The sequence below is a fragment of the Protobothrops mucrosquamatus genome, unplaced genomic scaffold (assembly GCF_001527695.2).
Source record: "Protobothrops mucrosquamatus isolate PMUCROS unplaced genomic scaffold, P.Mucros_1.0 scaffold_212, whole genome shotgun sequence".
Classification (NCBI taxonomy): Eukaryota; Metazoa; Chordata; class Lepidosauria; order Squamata; family Viperidae; genus Protobothrops; species Protobothrops mucrosquamatus.
This window is the reverse complement of record NW_015386288.1, coordinates 131407-158032: the sequence shown is the minus strand read 5'-3', so window position 1 is coordinate 158032 and position 26626 is coordinate 131407. Positions and strand designations below refer to the sequence as shown.

The 26626-nt window shown below is 40.7% G+C and overlaps 1 protein-coding gene across 1 annotated transcript in view; it reads right to left on the bottom strand.

Moving 5' to 3' along the window:
- LOC107297431 (partitioning defective 6 homolog gamma-like) overlaps positions 1 to 26626 on the bottom strand; it is a 30768-nt gene that overhangs the window by 2735 nt on the left and 1407 nt on the right. Inside the window, exon 2 of the mRNA XM_015826798.1 lies at positions 5951 to 6173. Within this exon, the coding sequence (XP_015682284.1) occupies positions 5951 to 6173 (223 nt within the window). The remainder of the gene's footprint in view (positions 1 to 5950; positions 6174 to 26626) is intronic.

The following is a 26626-nucleotide window of genomic DNA, read 5'->3' as shown; positions in this document are numbered from 1 at the left end:
TTTAGAAATTTTAATCACCACAACACTAAAATATTGGTTTTAATTTGGTTTTATTCGGTGGGGTGTGTGAGTCTTTCTTTGTCTTTTAAATAATGTTGTGAGCCGCCCTGAGTCCTTCGGGAGAAGGGCGGGATATAAATTGAAATAATAATAATAATAATAATAATAATAATAATAATAATAATAATAATAATAATAAAAAGTCTGCCAAATAGCCTTCATTTCATAGATCTCCAGTGAACATTGGCACATTAAAGCAAGGATGCCATTGAAAGATTTAACAGATACTCTAAACTCAATGCCTCAAGTGATGTGTCAGCCGCCATTTAAATGACACTAAGTACAACTTGTATTCCTAAGTGGTAGATATACGCAAAATGCTTCAAACAATTTTGAACGTGAAGGGTTGCTTTGAGTGTTTTAAGCACCTGCTTCTTATGGTACATGATCATTTCCTCATCTGCAAAACACATGACTTCAAAAAAATCAATTGAATGGACATCTAGATCAGAATTTAGGCTATCTGGGTCTTTCGCACTATGGACAATAAGAAGAACAATCTACCTACTAATTTAATTAGAGAGGAAGACACTGCATCCCATTTTGCTGAATTGTTCCTGGGGGGGAAAGGCCTGTGAAAAACAATCAATTCTTTCTTTAAAGACCCAGCCAGTGTTACTTCACTTACTACCGGTAAGGAAGTGGTATTTAGATACATCTCCTCCTCCTCCTCCTCCTCCTCCTCCTCCTCCTCCTCCAATCTTTAAGGCTCATGCAAGATAGCATTTTCCTTCCTTATCGTCATAATAAAACAAGACATTGTCCCTTTTATGCAGACAGAGGACAAAGGCTAAATGTAAAGAACGGGCCCCAAGGTTGTCCAATGAAACTCAGCCAGGATCTAAACTCATGTTGCATGTTGCCAGGATCTAAACTCATGTTGCATGTTACATCTATCAACTTCTCCACCTGCGGAAAGGTATCTATTTCAATTGCAATTAAGAGCATCAGTGGCCTCAGCTTGCACAGCAGGTGGGGGCGGGGGGGAAGGAAAGAGAGCCCCTAAAGCAGGACATCTGTGTATTCCCTAGACTCTGAAATAAGAGAAGAATATTGGTCCAATATAGTAATCCGCCCACAATCTGCTTTGCTGGTGTATCAAGCAACAACAGACAGAATAAGTGTATTGGCAAAGAAACACCCATTGAGAGCTTTGGAGTTCTTTAAAGCCTTTGATCTTAAAATTCACAAAAAAAGTAACTAATCACTTAAGTGCAGCCAGCTTTAAGTGTAATAACAACTATTTCTCCACCAAAGATCGCAGGATAGGGCATTTGCTTCTTGTGTTATTTATCTTACAGTACAATACCAAGATAATAATAAAAAAATTCAAGCCAACAAATCACTTAAAAGAAAAATAAATGTTCAGATTCTTGGAGGAAAGAGGGATGTTTTGATTTGGTATCAAGAGGAAAGCAAAGCCTTTTTATTTTCTTGGGAACGCATTTGAGTCCAAAGTTAAGCCTTGGCAAGCCTTTTGCAAATAACTACTACTCTAACATACACCACCGGTTTTACACTGGAAGTGAGTAAAGCTGAAGATGTCAGCTGTACTATTAGAATGGCTGGTAAGGGAATGTGAAAGAGAAACAATTACATTTTCCAGATCTTCAAATTTTATACAGGCCTTATAGCTTTATCCAGGTAGGCCTTGACTAAAGACCACAACTGAGCCCAGAATTTACGTTGCTACGGGAGACATTTGTTAAATGGGTTTTTTGGTCCCATTTTACAACTTTTCTTGCCACATTCGTTAAGTGAATAATTATTCTTCTCCTTCTTGTGCCATATCCGTTGGCGATCATGTTGGTGATCCCGTTTTTATCAGCAGCTGCACGAAAAAGTGCTGCTGAGTTTTGTCCAAACCAGTCCCTTACATTTTGAAGCCATGATGTTCTTCTTCTACCTGGACCTCGTTTGCCCTCAATCTTACCCTGGAACAGGGGTAGACAACCTTGGCTCTTTTATGACTCGTGGACTTCAACTCCCAGAATTCCTGAGGGCTCAGGAATTCTGGGAGTTGAAGTCCACGAGTTATAAAACAGCCAAGGTTGCCTACCCCTGTTTCCCTGGAGGATTAAATGGAGTATGCCGTATTTTTCTGGGTGTTGCATCACATGTTCGAAAAATTCTAACTTTTGTTTTTTAATTGTTTGGATGATTTCCCTTGGCTTTCCCAGGCGGCTTATCAAGTGAATCATTGCAGATGTTAAATCAGTAACCCGGTTGTCAAGTGACTCTGGCTTCCCCGTTGTCTTTGCTTGTCAGAACGTCACAAAACATGATCACGTGACCCCGGGACACTGCAGCCGTCATAAATATGAACCATTTATCAAGCATCTGAATATAAATCACGTGACCATGGAGATGCTGCAATGGTCATAAGTGTGAAAAATGGTTGTAAATCACTTTTTTTTTCAGTGCCGTAACTTCGAACGGTCACTAAATGAACTGTAAGTTGAGGACTACCTGTATATATTCTACTTCCTTCAAACTATGATGATCAAAGGTGAGTGTGTTCACATTGGCTAGTCAACCTATCACCTACCCAAGCCTCCTTATTCTTGCCACATTATAAAAAAATATTTTAACAACTTCACACAAAACTATCAGGCCCTACAGTTTCCGGCATCGTAGGCAAGCTGAAATAAACAACATAGTGGTTTAGCAAAAAAAATAAAATAAAATGAAGGTTTTATCTCTATGAATCAAAATAAATTAATTTGGGGGGGAGCCCTAAAATAGATCTCTAGTAAAATACATTTTTAGATTAATTTGGGAAGGTAAGATTTTTTTTTTTTTAAACTGTAGTGTTTTGTGCCATTTGGTTGCAGAGTGCGATTGTCTGCACTATGTTCACTTGGGACACAGGGCAAAACCATTGATTAGCGCATGATGCCATGGAGGACTTGCACTTCCGCTGGCTTGTTGCGAAGTTTGATGCTCTTTTGGAGCCGAGAGTAACTAACCTTGAGTCAGCCAGCCAGCTTCTTTTTCTATGGAAGGATTAGAACCTGGATCTCCCAGTCCAAAGGTCTTCCAACTTGGCAACTTTAAGACTTGTTGACCTCAACTCTGAGAATTCCTCAGGCAGCTATGTCTGGCTAGAGCAGCGGTTCTCAACCTATGGGTCGCGACCCCATTTGGGGTCGATCGACCATTTCATGGGGGTCGCCAAGCAAGGCTGTCTGCCATTTTTTTCCCCTTTTCTGGCGGGTGCCTTACCTCCCTTGAGCTGGGCCAGCTGGTGGTTGGCCTGCTCCGTCTCTGCCGCTTGCCAGCTACGCCTCGGCCGGCGCAGGGGGCGGAACCACGCATGTGCGGCGCTCCCGGGCAGGGAAAGTCCTCGACTTACGACCGGTTGGGTAGTCCTTGACTTACGACCGGTTTAGTCCTCAACTTACGACCGGTTTAGTCCTCGTCTTACGACCAGTTGGGGGTCGCTGCATTAAAAAGGTTGAGAACCACTGGGCTAGAGAATTCTGGGAATTACACAAGTCTTAAAGTTGTCTGGTTTAGAGACTCCCTGTCTCCATTGATTTGTTCCCTACAAATGCAACATGTCTCAAAATTCTGCCTCTCCCTTTCCAGTGGCATCACCACAATATCTGGTGTCCCCCCCTTTTTTTGTAAAGCCTTCCCCTCCCACCACAAATATCTGCTTTGTGTCATGGTAAATTTGTGACCTTGAAGGTGGAACCAAACAGAGACAAAGGGGAAGAAAATCAGTGTTCCGTGAATGTCTGTGGAATATGGCAGCTTGAGAATGGGTGCACAATTCGGTTTTGTGTTATTGATATGTTTAACATTAACCCAGGAATATAAAAACAAATCTATTATTAGACAAGCAAATCAGGAATGCCACGGATCCCTAATGTAAAGAATATGTGAAACAAAATTTCTCAGAATGGTAGCATGTATTATAAAAACAAAACAAAACAATAAAATCTCTTATTTCATTACCATAGAGAGACAAAGCAATCCCAGCAGACGGAATCCTATCCCTATTTCTTTTTTATATATATGAAAGTTTTAACAACAACAATAAGAACTACTACAAGCTAAAATAGAAGAAAAAAGAGAAAGTGAGAAAAGAAAAAGCTAAAAAATGCAAAAAAAAGAAGAGAAAAATAGAAGGAAAGGAAGAAAAAGATACAGGTAGCCCCTCGACTTACGACCACAATTGAGCCCAAAATTTCTGTTGCTAAGTGAGACATTTGTTAAGTGAGTTTTCTCCCATTTTACGACCTTTCTTGCCATAGTTTGATAAGTTAGCAACCCGGTTGTTAAGTGAATCTGGCTTCCCCATTGACTTTGCTTGTCAGATGTTCGCAATAGGGGATCCCATGGCCCCGGGACACTGCAATGGTCATATATATGAGTCAGGTGCCAAGCCTCTGAATTTTGATCACGTGACCCTGGGGTTGCTGCAACAGTCTTAAGTGTGAAAAATGGTCATAAGTCATTTTTTAAGTGCTGTTATAACTTTGAATGGTCACTAAATGAACTGTTGTAAGTCGAGGACTACCTGTGTAAAAAAGTTGCTTCTGATTTTGTTCACAGCAGTTATAATTAAAATTATAATTTAACCACTCTCTAAAATTATCTAATGTTTCTCTCCTTTCTGTAATCTAGTCCAGGGGTAGGCAACCTTGGTAGGCATGCTGGCTCAGGAATTCTGGGAGTTGAAGTCCACGAGTCATAAAAGAGCCAAGGTTGCCTACTTCTGATCTAGTCCAGGGGTGTCAAACTGCCGGCCCGTGGGCCGGATGCGTCACGCCAAAACCATGCCCACCCCATTGCTGGCAATGGGGAAAAAGTCGTGATACGTCGCGACACATCGCAAGTTTGACACCTGTGATCTAGTTTGTCTAATAATCAAAACCATAAATCATAAGTTCATTTTTTTATGCAAAATGTCCATAAGGGGTTTCCAGCCATCCATAAATGTGGATTTTGTCTTTTCTCTAATCAAACAAGTCACTTTAGCAATTTTGGCAAGTTCTGTCATCTTCACTAACCATTCCTCCATTGTTTGATTGCCAAATCTTTCTATCTTTCCGCGTACAGTAATCTCACTGCAGTTTTTATACATAAAAACAGTGTTTCATGGTTCAATCCCAGGACCAAAGATTCTGGTTTCAACTGAATGCCAATGTTTAAAGTTCTCTGAATCACATTTGAACCCAACAATTTTTAGTTTTTTTACATGTCCACCAAACATAATAAAATGACCCTTCACATTTCCAACATTAACATGAAGTACCTTTACACAATTCTAGATAATTTTCTGCTGTCATATAACAGAGGTATATCATTTAATAAAAATTCTTTCAGATTATTATACAATGTTAGGGAAATTTATCCCTGTTTTTCATAAGATGTGAAGCTCTGTAATTTCCAGTGTTATTTATTTATGCAAGAAGCAGTCTGCAAACTTTAGTGGCTGTTTCAGTGTTAAGCACCTTTCTAAATATATAAAAGAACAATTTCTGAAGGATACTCAGTTCTTGCCAGTTACCAGCAAGAGGATGGCACTTGCCATATTAATGAGGAAAATATGCTAATTATTCCAAGGGCATGCTATGAACAAATGTTAATGTGCTACTGTCTTTTGTTGGATGTATTTTTGACACTTGCCTAACTACAGTTTATTTGCCCTATTTAAAGCTTCTTAGCTGGGAAGTCATCAAACACGGCACTCTATTCAGGGGTACCACCCTGAGGGTGGCAGAGAGGGTAAAAATGTATAGATGATGATCATGGTTACAGCTACCATCTTGACGTCTTCCCCCCCCCACACACACACACACCCAGGAGCTGCCTTTGATTCTATTTTCAGCTGAAGAAAAAAAATCAAGTCATTTAAGTTTTCAACATTTTAACTCACCTTGTTTTTGGATAAAAATCCTAAGCAATGGGTTTGCACTTGAAACTGCTTTGTAGAAATTGTCATCATTATTAATGGGAAGAAGATCCCCATGGATGTCAGCGTAGCCTATCATTACCGCCATGTTGGAAATATGGTGGATGTGAAGGAGAAGTTTGTAGAAATCTTCGAATTTTCCTGGCTTGTAACGATCCAGAGAAAATCTTCGAAATTCTGCTCCAAACTACGATCAAGGGAAAAAAGGATAAATGGCCATATATCAGGATTTTTAGGACTGCAAATTTAGCTCTCAGTTTACCCTTTTTATCTTTAAGTAGGATACACATTTTTGCAGATTTTTGAATTAGAAGAAGTCCCCAATGACCACAAATGAAGTTGTTAAACGATGCAGTTAGGTAAAGCATCACATGACCATACCAGACTTACAGTGTCATTAAGCAAGTTGCCCATGGTCATTAAGTGAGATTTGTGAACATAACCTGACTTTATTGCCAGTTTCTCTATTCATGTTGATTACTGGAAGCCAGCTGTGAAGCTCGCCTATAGCAATTACATGACAACGGGAATGCTGTAAATTTGTAAATGTGGGACAGCTGCAATAGCAATCATATGACATATGACACTGTGATGATCATAAGTTTTAGCAGTGGTCATAAAGTTACTTTTTCAGTACCACTGTAATTTGAATGGTTGCTAAACAAGACAGTTGTTAACTGAGGACTACCTATATTAAGAAGGGGACGACAGAGAATGAGGTGGCTGGATGGAGTCACTGAAGCAGTAGGCGTGAGCTTAAATGGAGTCCAAAAGATGGTAGAGGACAGGAAGGCCTGGAGGAATGTTGTCCATGGGGTCGTGATGGGCCGGACACGACTTCGCAACTAACAACAACAATCTACATTAACATTTATGATTTTAAAAGAACAGCTAAACATGTGAAAATTAATTCAGTGTTAAACTGTTTTGCGCAATTGTAATTGAATACTCAAAGATCCAACAATGAACTATAATTTAGAACAAGGGTCCCCAACCCCCGGTCCCTGGACCAGCACCGGGCTGCCGCATGCCAGCAACCGGGCCACACAAACAAGCGAAGCTCCATTTGCGGGATGCAGGCAGCACACAAAACCATGCCCCCTCCAGTCCACGGAAAAACCTTCCCCTGTGTAACTAGTCCCTGATGTCCAAAAGGTTAGAGGCCGCTGACCTAAAAGTTTCTCTTTTTTAATCTTTTTTAAAATTTTCTGAGTTTACCCCTCTAACCCCAAAAGCAGGATGAATGTTGTTGGAATGATTTTATGTCTTTTATAAAGCATTTCTTTGTATGCCATCTTTGTTATTTTTTGAAATAATAAGACAGGTGAACATATCCAATACACTTTCTTTCTCCTGTTGCAATACTTTTCCAGGTATTCTGCTTCCTATGTCAACAATCTGTTCTTGCAATGCCAGCCTGGTTTGATTTTATAAATTCCATTTCATTGCCATCTCTCCCCAAATTGTAAAAAGCTCAACTTTAGTGACTCATTTTACTAAAGCAATCACATCCTATTTTCATGTTCACGCGGAGACCTGCAAAAAGACGGTGCTTTCATGAGTAGGCAGAGAAATGCTGTGTTTACTCAGATTCAAAGCTTTTGTTCCATATCGTTTCAAAGCATGCACAGTCCTATGCTATAAATGCCAGTATCATTAATCACCTTTTATTATCCCCAGATGCTTCTGCCCAAAGATGAGGTTATTTCTTAGTTTGCCTTAAAGAGAATCAATCTAATAACAAAACACGCACTACTTTTCTACTACAATGCATGGGCAACGTTTACAACATTCCCACTGAATATAGGTTTCCTCAACTAGTGTTACAGGCTCTTAATGGAGGATATTAGTGAAAATTAATTAAGAAAAATATGAAAAAAGAATGACTGTATGGTTAAGAAAAAGCTCGTTCTAGCTTTAAAGATCAGAGTAACTTAAGGACACGAGAAAGTTACTATAGTCTTTGCTTTGATCATAATACTTGAAAGAGTTAATAGAAGCCAATAAGGATCCTCAACTTACAGCACTCTTGAGTTTGTTTAGGGATGTTAAAAGGTAGCAAGTATGAGAAAGCAAGTTACTATACAAGCTTTGAGGCTAAACTGGAGATGTACATAAGTGATTTCACTTGTTAAGTGGTACTTTAGACTCAACATCAACAGAATGGTTACATGAAATATACTGAATGCTCTAGAAGAATATAGGATAAGGATGAACCAACCCTAGAGATAAGAAAATAATAAGTACTTACTACTAAAGAAGTATGTTCTGTCCAATAAGATCATCCATCCACAGAAATACATTCTCCTCTCTCTCTCTCTCTCCCACTCTCTCTCTCTCTCTCTCTCACACACACACACAGAGAGAGAGAGAGAGAGAGAGAGACTGACACTGACTGACACAATAGCAAAAACAGGAATGTGCTGGGCATATTGCAATCTTACACACTGGGAATAAGCTATTTCTTAAATAAAGAGGAAAATACTTAAAATTCAAACAGAATTACTAATGAAAAAGTAACTGGTATAGTATATTACTATATGAACCATAATTCTATATATCAACACATGAATGATCTGCATAAACAAAACCAAAACATAACGTAAAAATAACAGAAACAGAGCAGGCCTATTTGCGATCAGAGATTAAGTATACCTAAGTACCCTAAAAAAAAAATCACAAAGAGTGAATATAAGTTTTATTACTACTTTAAACTGCAATCATACAAAACATGGAAGTTTAATTGTTTGCAAGCTTTCTTTGAGTATTTCTCAGACCGGAAAGCAATAAAAAAAAAATTCTGTGAAGTCCAAAGCTTGTAAGCTAAGACATGTAATGAACAGTGAGTGTAACAATTAAAAGATAATGCAAGTCTCAAATATGTGGGAGAAAAACAACTCTTAAGCATCTATAAATTAAAAGACTTTGTAGAAAGCATATATTCAACTTGAAACATATCCACAGACCCTACATGCCAAAATACTTTGTGAATTATAAGTTAACCATTCTTAGACTTAGGCCAAATACTTTTGATTTAACTGCTCCCCGCTGTTTATTCTATGAAAAAAAAGGTTATTTCCATCCTTTTCTCCATAATTAGAGGCTAGTGAGCAGCAATGATATATCTCTACTCATTGTAGTGCCAAACAGAATATCTCATAGCTGGTGTTTGTCTCTACTTCCTGAACTATATTCTCTGTTGATTTGAACTTTCCTATCACTCAAATGCTAAGTAGATTTAGAAGGTTCTAATGTTTGCCTATCACACAGACAACACTAAGACACCAGCCAGGACAATCCTTCATTACAGGAACTTAATCTGCTTATTAGGGCAATTTTTAAACAATGAAGTACAGTAATCTACTTTGACCTGCTTACCTAGTGCAAACAACTCAGCTACAACTACAAAGCTAAAGAGAGAAAGAAGAGGAAAGACAAAAGTAAGATGAAAGTAATTTAGGTTAACAGTGCTACAAATGGTGACTAAGAAAGTAGATTCATATATACTTACTTCCCAAACAATGGGCTGTCCTCATAGGAATCTCCTGAGCATTTGTCACTGTCTGGTTGATTTTGCAGTTAGAAGCATAAGAAATCACCAACCCATCCTAGCCCAAAAGGAATCCTTGTCTATTTCTATACTACTTGACTGCAAGCAATAATAAAGAGAGTCATGCAGCTTATACAAAAATAAATTCACTATAAAAGTTAATGCAATGCACAAACATTAACTGAATCAAGACTGGTTTTAATCAAATACAGATAGTCCTGAACGCAATAGGAACCAGAGCAAAGACACCCACGTGACTGCTACGACTACATTTCAACCCCTCCCAGTTTTAGTCATTAAGCATTAAGCGATTTCGTGGGTCATTAGGTGGGTGGAGTCCCAGGTAAGGAGCATTGGGGTGCCTTGGAGAGGGGGGGGGACACTGGGAGGCTTCACTCAAAGCTGAAAATCTTTCCTGCCGAAATCCAGGCAGGACTTTCAGCCCCTGAGCTGAAAGGCACTCACTGGCAGCCTCCCAGGGCCTCCCCCAATCCGCAAAAGCACCCCTTGCTCCATTCCTTACTAAACCGCCTCTCCACCCAGGAGCTGAAAATTCTTTCTGGCAAAAGCCAAGCAGGATTTTCATTTCTGAGCAAAAAGACAGTGGCATGAAGAAGAGACACTTGAGAAAACTAGACATAAAGGAGATATCTCTCCGGCTGAATGTGGACAGTAATTCCTACAGCATGTTCAGATATGCTAGAGCTGTATCCATATGGACCTTACATTTGGAAGGTCCATATTTCTTGCTAGGAACTTCTTTCTGCAACACCTTCCCATCAAAAGGTAAGTCGGGTTGCCTGAATACCTGGCAGAGCCAGTGGACTTATGTGTTCTTCAGAACAAAGCAGAGCCAGTGGTGGAAAAGAAACTGTCCTCTCTCAAGGAACATGAGAGAGGGTACATGGCATCTTTTTTGAAGGAACATGGCATCTTTTTCCAGACTTTCCCCTAGTGTGGATGGGAAACTCACTACAGAATACTCTGTCTCTAAGAACTTTATTCCCAAGCAAGCATGTGGAAGTCCCAACCAGCATTCATGGCAAGGAGAGATTTCAATTTTCCCCTATGTTCTTCCTTCTGAAAGCTATCTCCTAAATTTATGTCTCCTCCTCTACTGATGATACCAGCTCTCCAACTGGCAGACGATCTTAATATCTTTTGTATAGATGTTGAACAAGAGGGGAAAGAACATCAAGCCCAGATGTATCCCACAAGGAAAGGCTTACAGAGTGACCACTCTCCTTCACCAAATTCCATTAGAACTGGCCTTAAAGAAGATAACTACCGTAACACTGTGCCCTCCCCCCACATTCGTGATCCTTAGCACTGATCCACAATGATAGTGTAGTCTAGGGGTCTTCAACCTTGGTCCTTTTATGACTTGTGGATTTCAACTCCCAGAATTCCTCAGTCAGGCATGCTGGCTAAGGAATTCTGGGAGTTGAAGTCCACAAGTCATAAAAGGGCCAAGTTTGAAGACCCCGGATGTAGTCAGTAGTATCCAAAGCTGCTAAGAGATCAACAAGTACAAGGATGGATGCATCACCTCCATCTTGCAATTGCCACAGATCACCAGCAATAATCATGGCTCTCTCTATACTGAAACCTGACTGAAACAGGTCTAGATAATCCACTTCTTCCAAGTTCTTTGCAACTGCAGCCCAGCCACCTGCTCAATAACCTTCCCTGTTTCATTCACATTTCAATATTTAATAAGTGAGGGGAAAATGGACATTTTGAACCAAGTTAACCCAAACTGCATAACCCAGTTATACAGTTGTTCCAGGCTCCCTGATCAACATAAAGATAAGGTGAAGCAGTGGTGAAATACTATTTATTTTATTATCATTACTTACTGATAATGACCACGATATAGTCATCAACATGGCTTCTGCACACAAGATATACTAAGCAATATAAAATATACTTGTAGCAATAGAAATTGATCCAGATTTTGCTATTGTTCTGGAAATGGCCTGCCCATTAAGAAAAAAAGAGTAGCTTCTCTTCTTTAAGCTTTTCTTTAAGCTTCCTTAAGCTTTCTTGACAAATTGCATAGGAAGAACTGTGAAACAACACACAAGAGACTGATCAACTTCCCCATTGTCAAGAGGCAAAAGTATTCTTGCACTGGTGTGCTGTTGAATCTCTTTTCCAGCAGTGATAATAGCACAACATCAGATCTTGCAAGAATAAAGGCTCTCCTATGACCTTGCCCATAAAGTATTAGCAAAATAATTTGCTTGTGGAAACAGATATTTCAAACAAGCCTGACCTAAACAGAGCTTATATCTTTCTGCAGAATGTTGTCAATGTTCCTAGATCCAAATGTACCCTGATATCCATAATTAGAAGAAATTGTCTTGAAAGTGAGGGGGAAAGGAGGCCAGAGGAACTTTCAAAGAGGATTAAGACAAGATCTTAATGAACAAAGCTTACATGTGAGCCTCTAAGAGAAATTAAGTCAGATTCCAGCCTCAACAAAGAACTGCAAATGCAGCGGGGAACTTGCAGCAAAACTCTTAAACATTTAGACTAAACAGCTCTTTAAAATCCCAAGTTATAATTACAGGTCTGTGTAACATAAGCCAAGGAATTCGTTATCTGGGCTGTATAAGTCTTTAACCCACTGCATTATACAGTTTGCCTGGCACAGAACGGCATTCATGAGACTAATGGGCCCATATGGAAGCAGCCCTTAATTGTTTGTTCCACATAGCTGAGGTTTGAAAAGAGACACTCAGATATTTTAACACCTGGGGCTGAATTTGCCAAGCACGATGCAATCAGCAGGTCTTTTTTTGAAAATACAGCTACTTTTGTTCTGTTGTGATTGATGACTAGACTTTACTCTTTACAGGAAAGCCCACTTGGGCTTAGAGAGGATAGCTGCATTATCCACATACAATAGAATGAGACAGGTCTATTGGGCAGCATAGGGACGGGGTGAAAATCAGATTTCGACAGTGTGCGCAACAAGGCATTAATATGGGACTAAAAAAGGGATTGGCATCAACATGCAACTTTGTTTTATTCCATTTTTTGGAAAGGCATTGAAGAAGACAGAAATGTCCTGATGGGTTCCAGCAGATTCACACTCAATCATTTTTATGTAGTAAAAGAACAAATTAAAGAATATCGGAAGATGAGACTGGTTAATGGAGGAGGCAGTCAATTTTACACCTAGAGCTTGTTTCTGTGGTTCAAGCCACAACCTGTCTTTTATCAATAGAAGCAACATAAATTTGACAAGTTTGTAAGAGATTGGAAGCCATTTATGGATGTAAAATACCCTCCTGAAAAAGCACCTTTGGGATGACTTATGACCAGGATGACTGAGAATCTCCATAGACATTGGTCATAAATCACTTTTTTCAGTGCCGTTGTGACTTTGAACGGTCACTAAATGAACTGTTGTAAGTCAAGGACTAGCTATATTCAGTGTTGATTGTATATCTGTTCTATATACTTTTTTCTTTTTTACCCAACGTTGTTAATTTTTTTCCTGACTTCTTTGTAGTTGTTATTCTTTGTTCATGTCTTTTTATTTGTATTTTGTACTATATCTTATCTTTTGAAATCAATAAATTGTATAATAAAAAAAATAAAATAAAAGCAACATAAATTTTACCCTGAAAAGATGCATTTCTCTAGAAGATAATCATTGATTGAGTGCTGATCACCCTTCTCTAAATCTGGCTTACTCCTCCATCAAAAGAATACTTTGCACAACCCCACTCAACTAATTTTCCATGGAAATGCCTGATGGACAACTGATGGCGCTCAGTGGGATTACCCTGCTGTGACACAATGGATCCTTCTCCTCTGCCATTTTTTAAAGGGTGAAATAATAAAAGACCTTCTCCAGTCTGCTGAGTTCTGAAAAGATCTGAGATCTGAAAGAAGCCGCAATAAAAGAAGTTGCCCCTCTAGGTATTACCAAGCAATGCTTGCTTCTACCAAAGTTCAGTGAAATTAAGTCTTCTCCAACTTCTTGCTATGGTTTAAACAGTAAAATGAATTCAAAATTCCCAGAGGGAGAAACAGGAATATGATCATTCAGAAACAAAGCTCCCCCCCCAACAAAAATCCAGGTATCGATACAACTATGTAGACCAGGGGTGGCAACTAGGGCAAAGCTCAGGAATTCTGGGAGTTGAACTCCACAGGTTGTAAAGTTGCCCTAGTCGCCCACCCCTGGTGTAGACTTACAAACACAACTGAGCCCCAAATTTCTGTTGCCAAATAAAACAGCTGTCAAGTGCCCCATTTTATTACCTTTCTTGCCGCAATTGTTAAGTGAATCACTGCAGTTTTTAAGTTAATAACAAGATTGTTCCTGCAACCTCATGCCTTCCAATCAAACCCCTTCCACCAAATCCACTGGAACCGATGAGAACTTGCTTTCAGAGGGCATCAGGTTCAGGGATCAATTTTGTCTTCTAGGACTTTCACCAGTTCCCTAAAATAACAGTTATCATGATCTAGAATAGGAGTGTCAAACTGTCAGCCCACGGGCCGGATGCGTCATGCCGAAACCGCGCCCACCCCATTGCCGGCAATGGAAAAAAAGTCACGATACTGTTGACCCGGACTTAGGGGACAGTATCAATTGTGAATACGGGCAGATGGCACAGCTATCTGTGGCCACTTGCAGAACTATGAATGCAAGGTCATAAAAGGACAGCAAAGGAAACACCCAATATCCTAACCCACCCGGGAATACCTAAACCACCCAAAAGGTAACATATGCTGTGTTGGGGGAACACCCAAAAGGGAACATTTTTAGCTATTTCTGCTTTCTTCCTTCTTATCTACAGTGCGCCAGCCTTAAAGGGCAAAGTCTTTATCTTATGTGTGTCAGCTTTGTTGGGTGAATTGCTTATGTAATCAAAGAAGGTATAAAAATAAGGCTTTTCTGATATTTGGGGCTTTTTCTCTCTTTTAGAAAAGCCCGTTTTTGTTCAGCTGAATAAAAACGTAAAGCGTGAAGGCAACTTCTGGTTTCCTGTATTTTTTATCAAGCAAAACCTCAGAACCTGCAGAGCAATATGTCGCAACACGTCACGTGACATTGCGAGTTTGAGACCCCTGATCGAGAAGAATTCTCAGGTATGACAGTTCTGTTTTAACCTGCACTAAAAGGCAGGGGTTTCATATTTCAGACACCATACATCATCATATAGTACTGAGTACTCAAAAGAACAAGAGAAGCCTCTCAATTTTTAAATAGAATGTTTTTCACATAGCACATTCTTAATAAAGAGGATGTCCAACAAAATGGTTAGCTCCTTGATTTTTGAGCACAGATCGGAGACTTGTTAAATGGTTAAAAATATGCTTTATTTTACTTTAAAACCAGCAAGAGCTTTCTAACAATTTATATGGTTCAAGAAACCATGTACTTACAAAAATTAGAACAGACGTGACACGGTTACATGTAGCCAATGCTTTTTTTGTCATAGAATGCACTGGAATGGAGTTACGGCATCTTTTTCGATGGGTTTTCCAAGTTTTAAAAGTAACTTTTGAAATGTTGATGTTTGGTCCACGTGGACTTGAATCGCCCTGTCGAGAGTAGCAGGTCAGTGGCAAAAATCATTAAATGGTGCATGCGGGCTGCTTGTGTGTCGAGTCCGATGCATGCGTACTTCATCCACGCTGGTTGTGATGGCACTGCTCGGCTTGTGATTGGTTGTGTGGTCACATGCTGAGTGCTTACTTCAGGCGGCAACCATTATGTTTCATTACACAACTGACATGTGTGGGTGTGTGTACAATGATTGACTATGTGTGAAAGGTAAATAATTTATTTATTTTAAAAAATCGTTGGTGAATTGAAAATCTTTTCTAAATTTTTAATGCAAAAGTGTGACCCCAAATTTAAAAATGAAAAAAAAATTACTAATTACTTCTCAACCACCAGTCCTGCTAAGAACTGAATATATAATTTTTAAAATAAAAATTAACAAGATGTGAGTTCCGGCACTTTTTTTCTTACAAAAAAAGCACTGCGTGTAGCAGAATTAAGACTTAAATTAGCAGACTGTATTAGTAGCGTTAGAAAAAAAAAGTGTTATCAAGCAAGGCACACCAGACATGGCTTTGATGCTGCTCTATCTCATTAGGGCAGGATTGCTGGTCAACTAGTTGACTCCAGAATGCATCAAAAACTAAAACTAAGAGGGAACCAGCAACATTTCACTTAATCCAAAACAATGTAAACATCACGAAAATGGACACCCTTTGATCACATTGACAAGATTCATTATGTGTCACTTTTATAACTCTGGCATTCCAACTCTTAGGATATACAACAATGATACTCCAGGAACAAACAATTAAGGATGGTTGAAAAAATTGATATTTCAAAAATTCTGGTATGAGTTACCTTTCCCTCACAAATTAGCATGCAGATAACAACTGATGTATCATCCAAGCCTTGGTACTTTAGCAGTCTTGGTGCTCTAGCACAGCTCCCAGCTCAATAAAACAACAACAACAACCCTCCTAAAATTAAATTCATCAGTTTAATCTTTTTCTTTTAGAGGATCTACAGGGATTCATAAAGTGGATGAAATGGGCTTTTGAATGGACACATAAAAAATGACACCAACTCAAGACAGTTTTTAATTGATAAAGCCCCAATAATTAAAATATGGTATCTTTAAAGACAAGATCACCTTCAAATATTTTGTTGCAAATATTTGTTCAAACAACAATAGCAAAATATGCAAGGATGTGTCAATAGACTGCTACACCTAAAGATGATTAAAGTTGAAAGATAAGTTGCAATTAAAGGAGGAGAAGTTACATGTGGCTTTTTAAAAAAATAATAACCAGTGATTTTGTCTATTTTTAAGATCTTTCCAAAGGAGGCTAAGCAAAAAGATTCAGCAAGTAAATGGATACAGGGCTTCCTGCCTGAGCAGAGGGTTGGACTAGAAGACCTCTATGGTCCCTTCCAACTCTGTTATTCTGTATTCTGTATTAGAGAAGAGAGGTCTCAATTTAGAGCCTACAAACATTTTTCAATCTTGCAAATTTCTCAGTTTTCTTATTAGGAAATTCAGTGTCTCGATAAATTTAGGATCCAAATTCACATTTTGTGGGAAATGCAGCCATTGGAGGGAGGAAGAAGAAATTGGGACAAGTGGATTCCAAGTCTCACATAGGGAAGGGGGTCTTCCAAAGAATTCTTCTGTTTTGAAAAGGAACATGATTTTTTCATTCAAAATGGTAGGACCACAGCAATCGGTTACAATATAATTGCAATTGTTTCAATCCCATCTCAGGATTGTTCCTCATGCTGAAGAAGTTTCTTATACAATTTATATTGAAAACTAATAAACAGGTTTTTAGACTGTCTCCACGCCATCTTTTTACTGAGCCACTGATGCCCATTCACCTGGCAGTCAAATGATGCCCCCAATAGCCCTTCTTTGTTTCTTTTTTTAATTATTTTCTTGATGTCTCAAAGACATCATTTTTTTCAGTTCCTTACAGAAAGGTCCAGATTCAGTTACTTTCTATATTATTAAACTGACTTAGCTCTATAATTCTTTCGTTTTGAAAACATAAGAGGAACATAAGGATTCGCAATCCTATTACATTTGAAAGCCCAAAGAGGCTGTAAAAAGCACCCCACTCACACCTTTAAAAAAAAAAAAAACTAAAGCATTAGAGGGCAAGGAAGAAAGGGTAAGCTCTCATTCTGAACTTTCTAGTTCCCAGGACAGGTTTTAACAAGCTTTAGTGCTTACAGTTTAATGTTGATCTAACCTCCATTTAATTTTTAAAGAATGACATCATGAACATCTGCCAGGAAGAAGAATCACCTGCTAGGTGGCATTTTGACCCATATCTGATCTAGAATAGTTTAGCCAATGATACCATTTTGAGGTTTTAATGCTTTCCCATCCTTTGTCCTGCTCCTGCTAAGGCTGTTGTTGCCGATATATACAGTATATGTTTCATTAACTGTCTAGACAACATATTAAGTAGCCAGTTCTACCAATTTAAAACTCAGGAGGGAACACTGCTGAAGGCTCATGCTGATATACTTTCTTACACAACATTTAAGCTTTGTATATTATAATAATGTTCAACTTAATAGGCATATTTTCCCAAGACAAGGCCTATTCATTCATTCCAATCACCAATAGACTAGAGAAGACACAGGTCTCCATCAACCAGGTGCATTTACTGCCTGACTGACTATATCTGTGTTTTGGCTGGTACTACTATACATTTTAGGAGACCCATTTACAAATTTATTTGGTGCTGAACATTAGGCACAAATAAAAATTACCTTCATATATCAATGACTCAAACCTTTCTGAAAGATTAATATGCTGTAGGTCAACGCAAACATGGCTGGTGAACAAGAGGAACGTTATGAAGGGGAAGCATTATTACCTGCTATGGTAAAGCAAGCTCAGATATCCTCAAACTATCCTGTTTTATACAAGTCTGTGCTAATTAAAACAATATTGATGCTCTTCAAAAATGAAAAAAAGCCTGGTAGGATAAGACTAAGGCTACTTGACCCAACGCTATGTTGTTCTACCCGTGGCTAATCAGATGCCTGATAAGCAGCACAGGAAGGCAATCACAACTTCCTAGGTATGTTTCCCCAACAATAAGCTTACTGATTCTAATCCTGAAGATACGATACAGCAGTCATCATCAGTAGCCACTGGTAGACTTAAAATCCACATATTTATTTGATCACCGTATAAAACTGGACTAATTATGATATTGCGGAGGTGATTTCCAAACTTAACCCTGCTTTGTGTCCATTTTCTCTCATGAATCTCTCACTGCAGGACCGAGCATCAGCAAATTTCCTCAGGTTAAAGCACCACGAAAGTAAGAAACTACCTTTTCTCTGTATGAGACATAATGTAACTACATTTCTTTTTAACCCGAAGAGATTTAATTCAAGAGAAGTCAAATGATATACTTGAACTATTAACAGAAATTGACGGAATGCTCATTGAGAATAAAGAAGAGGCCTTTTCAGAAGGATGACAATAAATGGTTTAAGAAGCAGATTCTCCAATTAAGACAGAGATAAATATCCATTCTCATACATATGTTTTCCCTGGATGTTCTTTTTTTTTTTTCCAAGACAAAAGCAAGGAATACCATCACTGCCTGGAGAGAAGGCTAAAAACATGACAAACTAATCTCTATCATCAGAACTGGTTTACTAGGAATGCAGTTGAGTGAACTTAATCAGACAGAACTATGTTAGCTTTTAGTCAAAACAATTTTTTTTTCTAAGCAACCTCTGTCCTGGCTTCTAGGCAAGTCACACCAAGCTAGTACCACAATCTCACACCACTGATTTATTTTTAAAGCACATTTTTTCCATTCCTTTTTGTAGTCATTTTTAATAGGAACGATTCCATCAAGACCCACAATTAATAAAGTGTTGCCTTTGATATACTGCTTTGGGTTCACTGAAACAGCCAGAAACAATCCTTAGAAAATATTGTCATTTTGGGTGACAGAACTTTGGCAGAAATAGAGTACTTGCTCTTCTCACGCCCCCTGATAAAATCTAGAAACAGGTAGTCCTTGACTTATGGCCACAATGGTGCCCAAAATTTCTGTTGCTAAGTGAAACAGTTGTTAAGCGAGTTTTGCCCCATTTTGCGACCTTTCTAGCCACAGTTAAGTGAATCACTATTTACCTAACAGTTAAATTAGAAACATGCTTGTTAAGTAAATCTGGTTTCCCTTTGACTTTGTTTGTCAGGAGGTCACAAAAGGTGATCACATGACCCCGGGACATTGCAACCGTCATAAGTACATGCCAGTTGCCAAGTGTCTGAATTTTGATCATGTGACCAGGGGATGCAGCATTCATAAATGTGAAAAACAGTCATAAGTCACTTTTTTTTCAGTGTTGCTGTAAAGTCACTAAACAAATGATTGTTAAGTTGAGGACTACCTGTACTTATCATATCATAGTAGCTAAACTATCTAAAAGCACACCAACAGCTAATGCCAATTCATCAGGAAGAGTAAAAGAAGTAAGTCCAGGCTAATACCACTTAAGTTGAACTTCAGAGAAAGGTTGCCATAAACAAGCAAAAAAGAGTTTTTTAAAATAAAGAATATTTTAATTAAAGCAACGAGTATGAAGGATACATTCAGCATTAGCATTTATAAACATCCAGTATTTTCCTGAAGAATTCAGTTATTTGAATGATATGATGCAAAGCACACATTTTTGAGCTCATGGGCCATTTTCAAAAGCCACTGATCAGCATTCTAAATGTATTAAGATTATGGAATTAAAATATTGTGCAGGTAGCTTTTGAGATCTGCAAGTGGGCATCGCACACACCGCCCAGAGGCTACCATATGAGGGGACAAATTATGCATTGTAAAGATCGCTTAGAGGTGGCACATACTTCCAATGTAATCTACCGGATCCCCTGCATGGATTGCCCGGGTGACTATGTAGGACAGACAGGGAGGAAGCTAACCCCCAGACCGCAAGAACACAAGCGAGCGGTCAGATGAGGAGACCTGAACTCATTTGTAGCCTCACACTGTAATGAACAAGGACATACATTCAATTTTGCAGCTACTAAGATTGTTGGACGAGTCGGCATAAAAACAGCCAGGGAAGTGACTGAAAATTGGGAGACAGGCCCCTGGTCAGTCAACAGGAGTGCTGATTTACCACCAGCCTATCAAGTACTTAGAAGGCGAACACTGGGCAGCACCAGCAAACGACAGCTAATGACTTAAAAGCCAGCCATCAAGAGCCCAATCACAGAACAGGCACCGTATAAATACCACATACAGAATAGCCCCAAAACACACACTCTGCTAGAGAAAAGTACCCTGGGGATGGGCTCCAGCACACGTCCGAAAACTTGGAAAACTTTGGTCCCAGTGACCAACCCAGATTGGATCTGCAGATAGTTTTTTAACTCAAGGCTGTTTAACAACAAACAAAAAACACAGCCTTGGAAAAAGTGACTTATGACCCATCCTCAAAGCTGTGAGTGTCACAACATCCCCGCAGTCAAGAAATTGCAATTTGGACAGGTGGCAACCAGCTCGCTTTTACGACTTTTGCAGCATCTTGCAGTCACATGATTGAGATTTGCAAACTCCCCAGCAGGCTCCTGACCAGCCAAGTCAATCGGGGAACTCAGATTTGCTTAATAAACAGGTAGTTCACTTAATGACCATGTTATTCGCTTAATGACTGCAGTAATTCGCTTAAATGACTAAAATTGGGTCCAGTCACATGAAAACTTGTTTAACAACAGCATCACTTAGCAACCAACAATTGAAGTAAGAAGTCAAAGTTTTTTCCAGTGAGAAGGAAAAGTCAGCTAGTAGACCCATCTTTTTAACATAACAAAGGATTTTTAACCACAGAAGAAAGATTTAGTACAGCATATAAGACAGTGATGGCGAACCTTTTAGAGACCGAGTGCCCAAACTGCAACCCAAAACCCACTTATTTATCGCCGTGTGCCAGGTGGGCGTGGCCCACTGGATGGACATGGTTGTGGTGGTCATGGCAGATTAGGTGGGTGTGGCCAAGGTGGGCGTGATCACCTCAACGTTGTTTGTGGGGAGGGATGCCTGTGGCGGCCGGGCAGGGTTGGGGGAGATCCAGGGGGTCTCTGGCAGGTGGGGCGGTGGGCAGGAGGCTCGTCCTGCGGGGTGAGGCAAGGCAAGGCGAGGCAGGGAGGGGGTGCCATTATCACAGGCCAAGGTGAGGCAAGGGCCGGGGCGGCTGCTGCCTGACACCATCGGCCCCTGCACACAGAGGCCAGTGAGCGCATAGGTGCTGGGATGCATCCAGCCATGTGGGACCTCGGCGAGTTAGCGGGAGGCTGGTTGAAGAGGGACAGTTTCCATCTCCGGGGCATGGCGCGCGTTCCCACAGAGAGGGCTCTGAGTGCCGCCTCTGGCACCCGTGCCATAGGTTCGCCACCACTGATATAAGACATAGATTCAGGGATCTATGTTTGTTTTCAGCTCTTCTCAATAAACGTCTTTCAAAATATTTCAGATTATAACTTCTTTCAGCCCTTGGTCAGTACTGTCTATAGTCAGGGGTAAAGGGGGTTGCACTGTAGAGTATGACAGGCTAGTATGTTAATGGCCTATGTGTATTTATTTATTCTAATCCACAAACTTGGAAGGGGGGGAATGCAAGACTTTGCTCTGTTAGTAGCAAAACAAATACTAAACTTCAGAACTTTGCCATCTCAATTTATCTCGTCCATAGAAGAATTTTAATCCTAACATACAAAATTCTGCTGTCCGGAACACAAAGTTGTTGTAGTCCAAGGACCTGATGTGGACTTTACAAGGACAAAAAAAGTTGAAAACACACCAGAGATGATCAGATGGCTGCAGAGAGTAAGCAGAAGGTAAGTTAGCCAAGGGAATGCAGACAGGCCAAGGACAATATAATTTAAAACGACCAAAACACCTGAGCATGATAACATCTCCCAGAGTTTGGAAGACAAACTGAAATGACCTTTCTTGAGGTTCTTGTTGACCACTATATCCTTCAGAGGGCAGACAAAGGCATTAACAGCATCACCCATACTTTGCCTGCTCTTGACGGACAGGAAATACACTGTTGTGAAAATCGGGAATATGAGGGAAAAGTGTCCACGTAAGGCAGAAATTCTTATTTTACAAACACTAAAACTAAATGTAGAGAGCCAGTTTGGGTAGGTAGGTAATCACCAGGATCAGGTAGTCCTCGACTTAACAAGCATTCATTTAGTGACCATTCGAAGGTACAACAGCACGGTGCCTTACGACCATTTTTCATGAGAATGTTGCAGCATCCCCATGGCAACTGCTTCATATTTATGAGGATTGCAGTGTCCTGGGATCACATGATCATTTGCCACTTTCTGACAACTGTGGCAAGCAAAGTCGTAAAACGGGGCAAAACTCACTTAACAACTGTCTTGCTTAGCAACAGAAATTTTGAGCTCAACTGTGGTCATAAGTCAAGGACTACCTGTAGTCCTTGGTAATGACCCTTCATTAAGCAACCATTTGAAGTTAGGACGGCATTGAACAAGGAAACTTGCAATGGGATCTCAAAGTTGGGGCCATCACAGCCTGCACACAATTGGAATTTGGGCGCTTGGCAACCAGCTTGCAATTATAAGGGTCATAGCACCCCCACAGTCATGTGATTGCCATTTATGATCTTCATCGCCTGCTTCTGGCAATGGAAGTGAATGGAAAAGCTGGCAAGAGGTCATCAATGGCAATCACATGTTTGCCTGTCTGACTGAGGAATTCTGGGAGTTGAAGTCCACAAGTCTTAAAATTGCCAAGGTTGGACACCCTTAGGTTAGCGTTAGACAAATGCAATGTTAGGCTGAATCAACTAAATATTTCATTTACCCCCTCCCCTAATTCAATCAACTTTGGACGCAAATGACAACCAAATGCCAACTACGTGAAATACGTGCGTGGATGCCAATGACATCATTACACAAATGACTCCCACCATAACAAATGACCTAAATTGCTACAAAGGGCATACTGTGGCTATCAGGAATAAGGGACGTTCCCCTCTCCCAATCAGCGCACTAAATAAATGGTTCATTGAAATATCCACATCTCAAGAAGGACATTATTCCATTTTATTCTGCTTTGATCAGATCCCACCTTGAGGACTGTAGCTAATTCTGGGCATCTTTTCTTAAGGACTCAGAGAAACCAGACCAGATTCAGAGAAGGGCAAGGAAGAGGGGCAGAGGGGACTACAAAACAAGTCCAATAAAGAGAAATTAACAGCTATGTTTAGCCTTGAGAAGATATGAAAGCACTCTTTTAACTCCCTGAGGGGGTGTTGTACAGGCCTGTTCCTCTCTTTACAGAATGCAGTATCTAGAACAGTGGTGGTGAACCTATGGCATGCATGCCAGAGGTGGCACTCAAGAGCCCTCTCTGTGGGCACGTGCGCCAGCCCCACCTCCCCCCGCGGCCTCCTCACCAGCAGACTCCCTGGAGAGTCGCCACCGAGTGCAGCCCGTGCAGAGCAGCGCAGCCAAGGACATGGCAGCCAGGCAGCGGGATGCTGCGGGGTGCGGGCAGAGGGGGTGGCTGCCATGGCCTGCTGCGCCACTTGGGCGATTTGCGGCAGGCCGTGGAGGCGGTGGGTGGCCCTGAGGGTGGGCGGAGCAGGCTGGGGCATGTCCGGGTTTGGGGCACTCGATCTCTAAAAGGTTCACCATCACTGGTCTAGATTCTAGAATACACTCAGCTTACGACCACAATTGAGCCCCAAATTTATGTTGCTAAGCAAGAAAGTAACCTTTCTTGCCACAGTAGTTAAGTGAATCACCGCGGCTGTTAAGTTACTAACACGGCCGTTAAGTGAATCTGGCTTCCCCGTTGACTTTGCTTGTCAGAAAGTCACTAAATGGGATCACATGACCCCGGGAGATTGCAATTGTCACGAGCCAGTTGCCCAGCCTCTGAATTTTGATCGCGTGACCATGGGGATGCTGGAACGGTCGTAAAGGTGACAAACGGTCCTGAGTCACTTTTTCCAGTGCCGTTGTAACTTTGAACACGGTCACTAAATGAACTGTTGTAAGTCGAGGACTACCTGTAATATGTTTTAAGTTACAAGAAGGCACAGTCTGACCAAATCTGGGCAGTGGAGGAAAGGAAACTTCCTATTACAGACAGTCGTTGACTTACAACTACTCCTTTAATGACTGTTTGAAGTTACAAAAGCGCTGGGAAAAAATGACTTACGAACAAACGTTTTTCACACTTACCACCATTTCAGCATCCCCATGGTCACATGATTAAAATATGGATGCTTGGCAACTGGAATGTATTCGTGACGGCTGCAGCATCCCGGGGTCACGCGGTCACCTTTTGCAACCTCCTGGCAAGCAAAATCAACAGGGAAGCCCGATTTGCTTAACCACCATATTAATTTAACTGCAATGGTTCACTTAACAACTCTCTCACTTATTGACAGAAACCCTGAGCTCGATTACTGTTGTAAGTCGAGGACTACCTGTACTAAGAAAAAAGTTTGGTAGTGGCACCAGTCACTCAAAGAACCGGTAGGATCTCCTTTCTTAGCTGTGTGCAATTTAAGAGTCCTGCAAGGAACCAGGGAATTAGCCTCCTTAGCCTAAATAGCTCCTGCCAAGTCTACGGTGCTATATGAGTAAAACTTGCTAGATCACACAGGCTTCTGAGGCAAATTATTTGGAGTGACACAATGGAAGACATTCTCACCATGGCAACAGCAGGGCGCCAAGCAGGTCTCCTCATGCCACGATAGCTGGTTCTGTCTTGAAAAGAGTATGTCCCTCAAGTTCTCTAGGCCGCAGGGGTAGGCAACCTCGGCTCTGTTATGACTCGTGGACTTCAACTCCCAGAATTCCTGAGTCAGCTATGCTGACTCAGGAATTCTGGGAGTTGAAGTCCACGAGTCATAACAAAGCCGAGGTTGCCTACCCCTGTGCTAGGGTGTCAAATGAAACTCTACCACGTAGGCCGAGTGTGGACAGAAAAAGGGTTTTCATCCCCAAAGAAACTAGATGAAAGGCACCTTTTTCAAGCCCTGCCTTCCCTCCCTCTTCAACGCCCATAATTTCAAACCAGTTTGCCTGGATTTCGGGAGACGTTAGGTTTCTACATCCAGAAGGCATCAAGTCGGGAAAGGATGACAGAGGGCTTTAAAGCTCTTCCTGGGAATGCAATGCTACAAAGTTAAGCACGTTTTTCATCTGGGAAAAGGCGGAGAGGCCAGAGAAGACAAAAGAAGCCCTGCGTGATATATACAGGTAGTCCTCGACTTACAAACCATTCGTTTGGTGACTGTTCAAAGTCACAACGTTGAAAAAGAAAACGACCTGTGATCATTTTTCACCCTCACCACCCTCGCGGCCGTCCCCATGATCACGTGATCAAAAATTGGCAACTGGCTGCAGTGTCCCGGGGTCATGTGATCACCACCTTTTGGGAACATCTGACAAGCAAAATCAACGGAGGAAGCCAGGTTCACTTAGCAAACCTACTTTTAACTTAACATCTGTCGCGGCAAGCGAGGTTGTAAAATGGGGCAAAATGTTTCTCTTAACAAGTGTCTTGCATGGCAAAAGAACCTTTGGGTTGGTAAGTCGAGAACTACCTGTAAAGAAAAAAGATACAAGACCAATTTTCTCTCTTTCTGAAAACATGATACGGAATATATATGAGTCAGGTGCCAAGCCTCTGAATTTTGATCACGTGACCCTGGGGATGCTGCAACAGTCGTAAGTGTGAAAAATGGTCATAAGCAGTGCTTTTTTCTAAAAAAAAAAAAGGTGCCGGAACTCACACACATCATACAACCCGCCTTGCCTACCCTACAAGGTTTTATCCAAAAAAGGTGCCGGAACTCCGTTCTGGACGTTCTCTGAGAAAAAAAGCCCTGGTCATAAGTCATTTCTTTAAGTGCTGTTATAACTTTGGACAGTCACTAAATGAACTGTTGTAAGTCGAGGACTACCTGTATAAAGAAGTTGCTTCTGATTTTGTTCACAGCAGTTATAATTAAAATTATAATTTAACCACTCTCTAAAATTACCTAATGTTTCTCTCCTTTCTGTAATCTAGTCCAGGGGTAGGCAACCTTGGCTCTTTTATGACTCGTGGACTTCAACTCCCAGAATTTCTGAGCCAAGGTTGCCTACTTCTGATCTAGTCCCGGGGTGTCAAACACAAAACAGGGAACACGGGATGTGGGGACCATCCCCACCACAACAGAGAATGACCTATCAGAGACACAGTAGCCTGATACCTAGTCCTTGAGAATTGTGTTGTTCCCAAACACGGATGAGCCATTTTGGCCATTATTGAGCGGCCAGCTTCCAATCCTGCCAGAATCAAAAACATGGTTATATGTTGGGATGGAGGGCGCGCGTGTCTGGGGGGTGGGTCCCCACTAAACCAAATTAAACTTTGAAACACAGCTGTTTAGATTACAGACCTCCTTTTTCGCTCTTGGGAGAAACCCCATGAGCTCCAAGAAAGAAGAGCTTGCCTTCCACCAA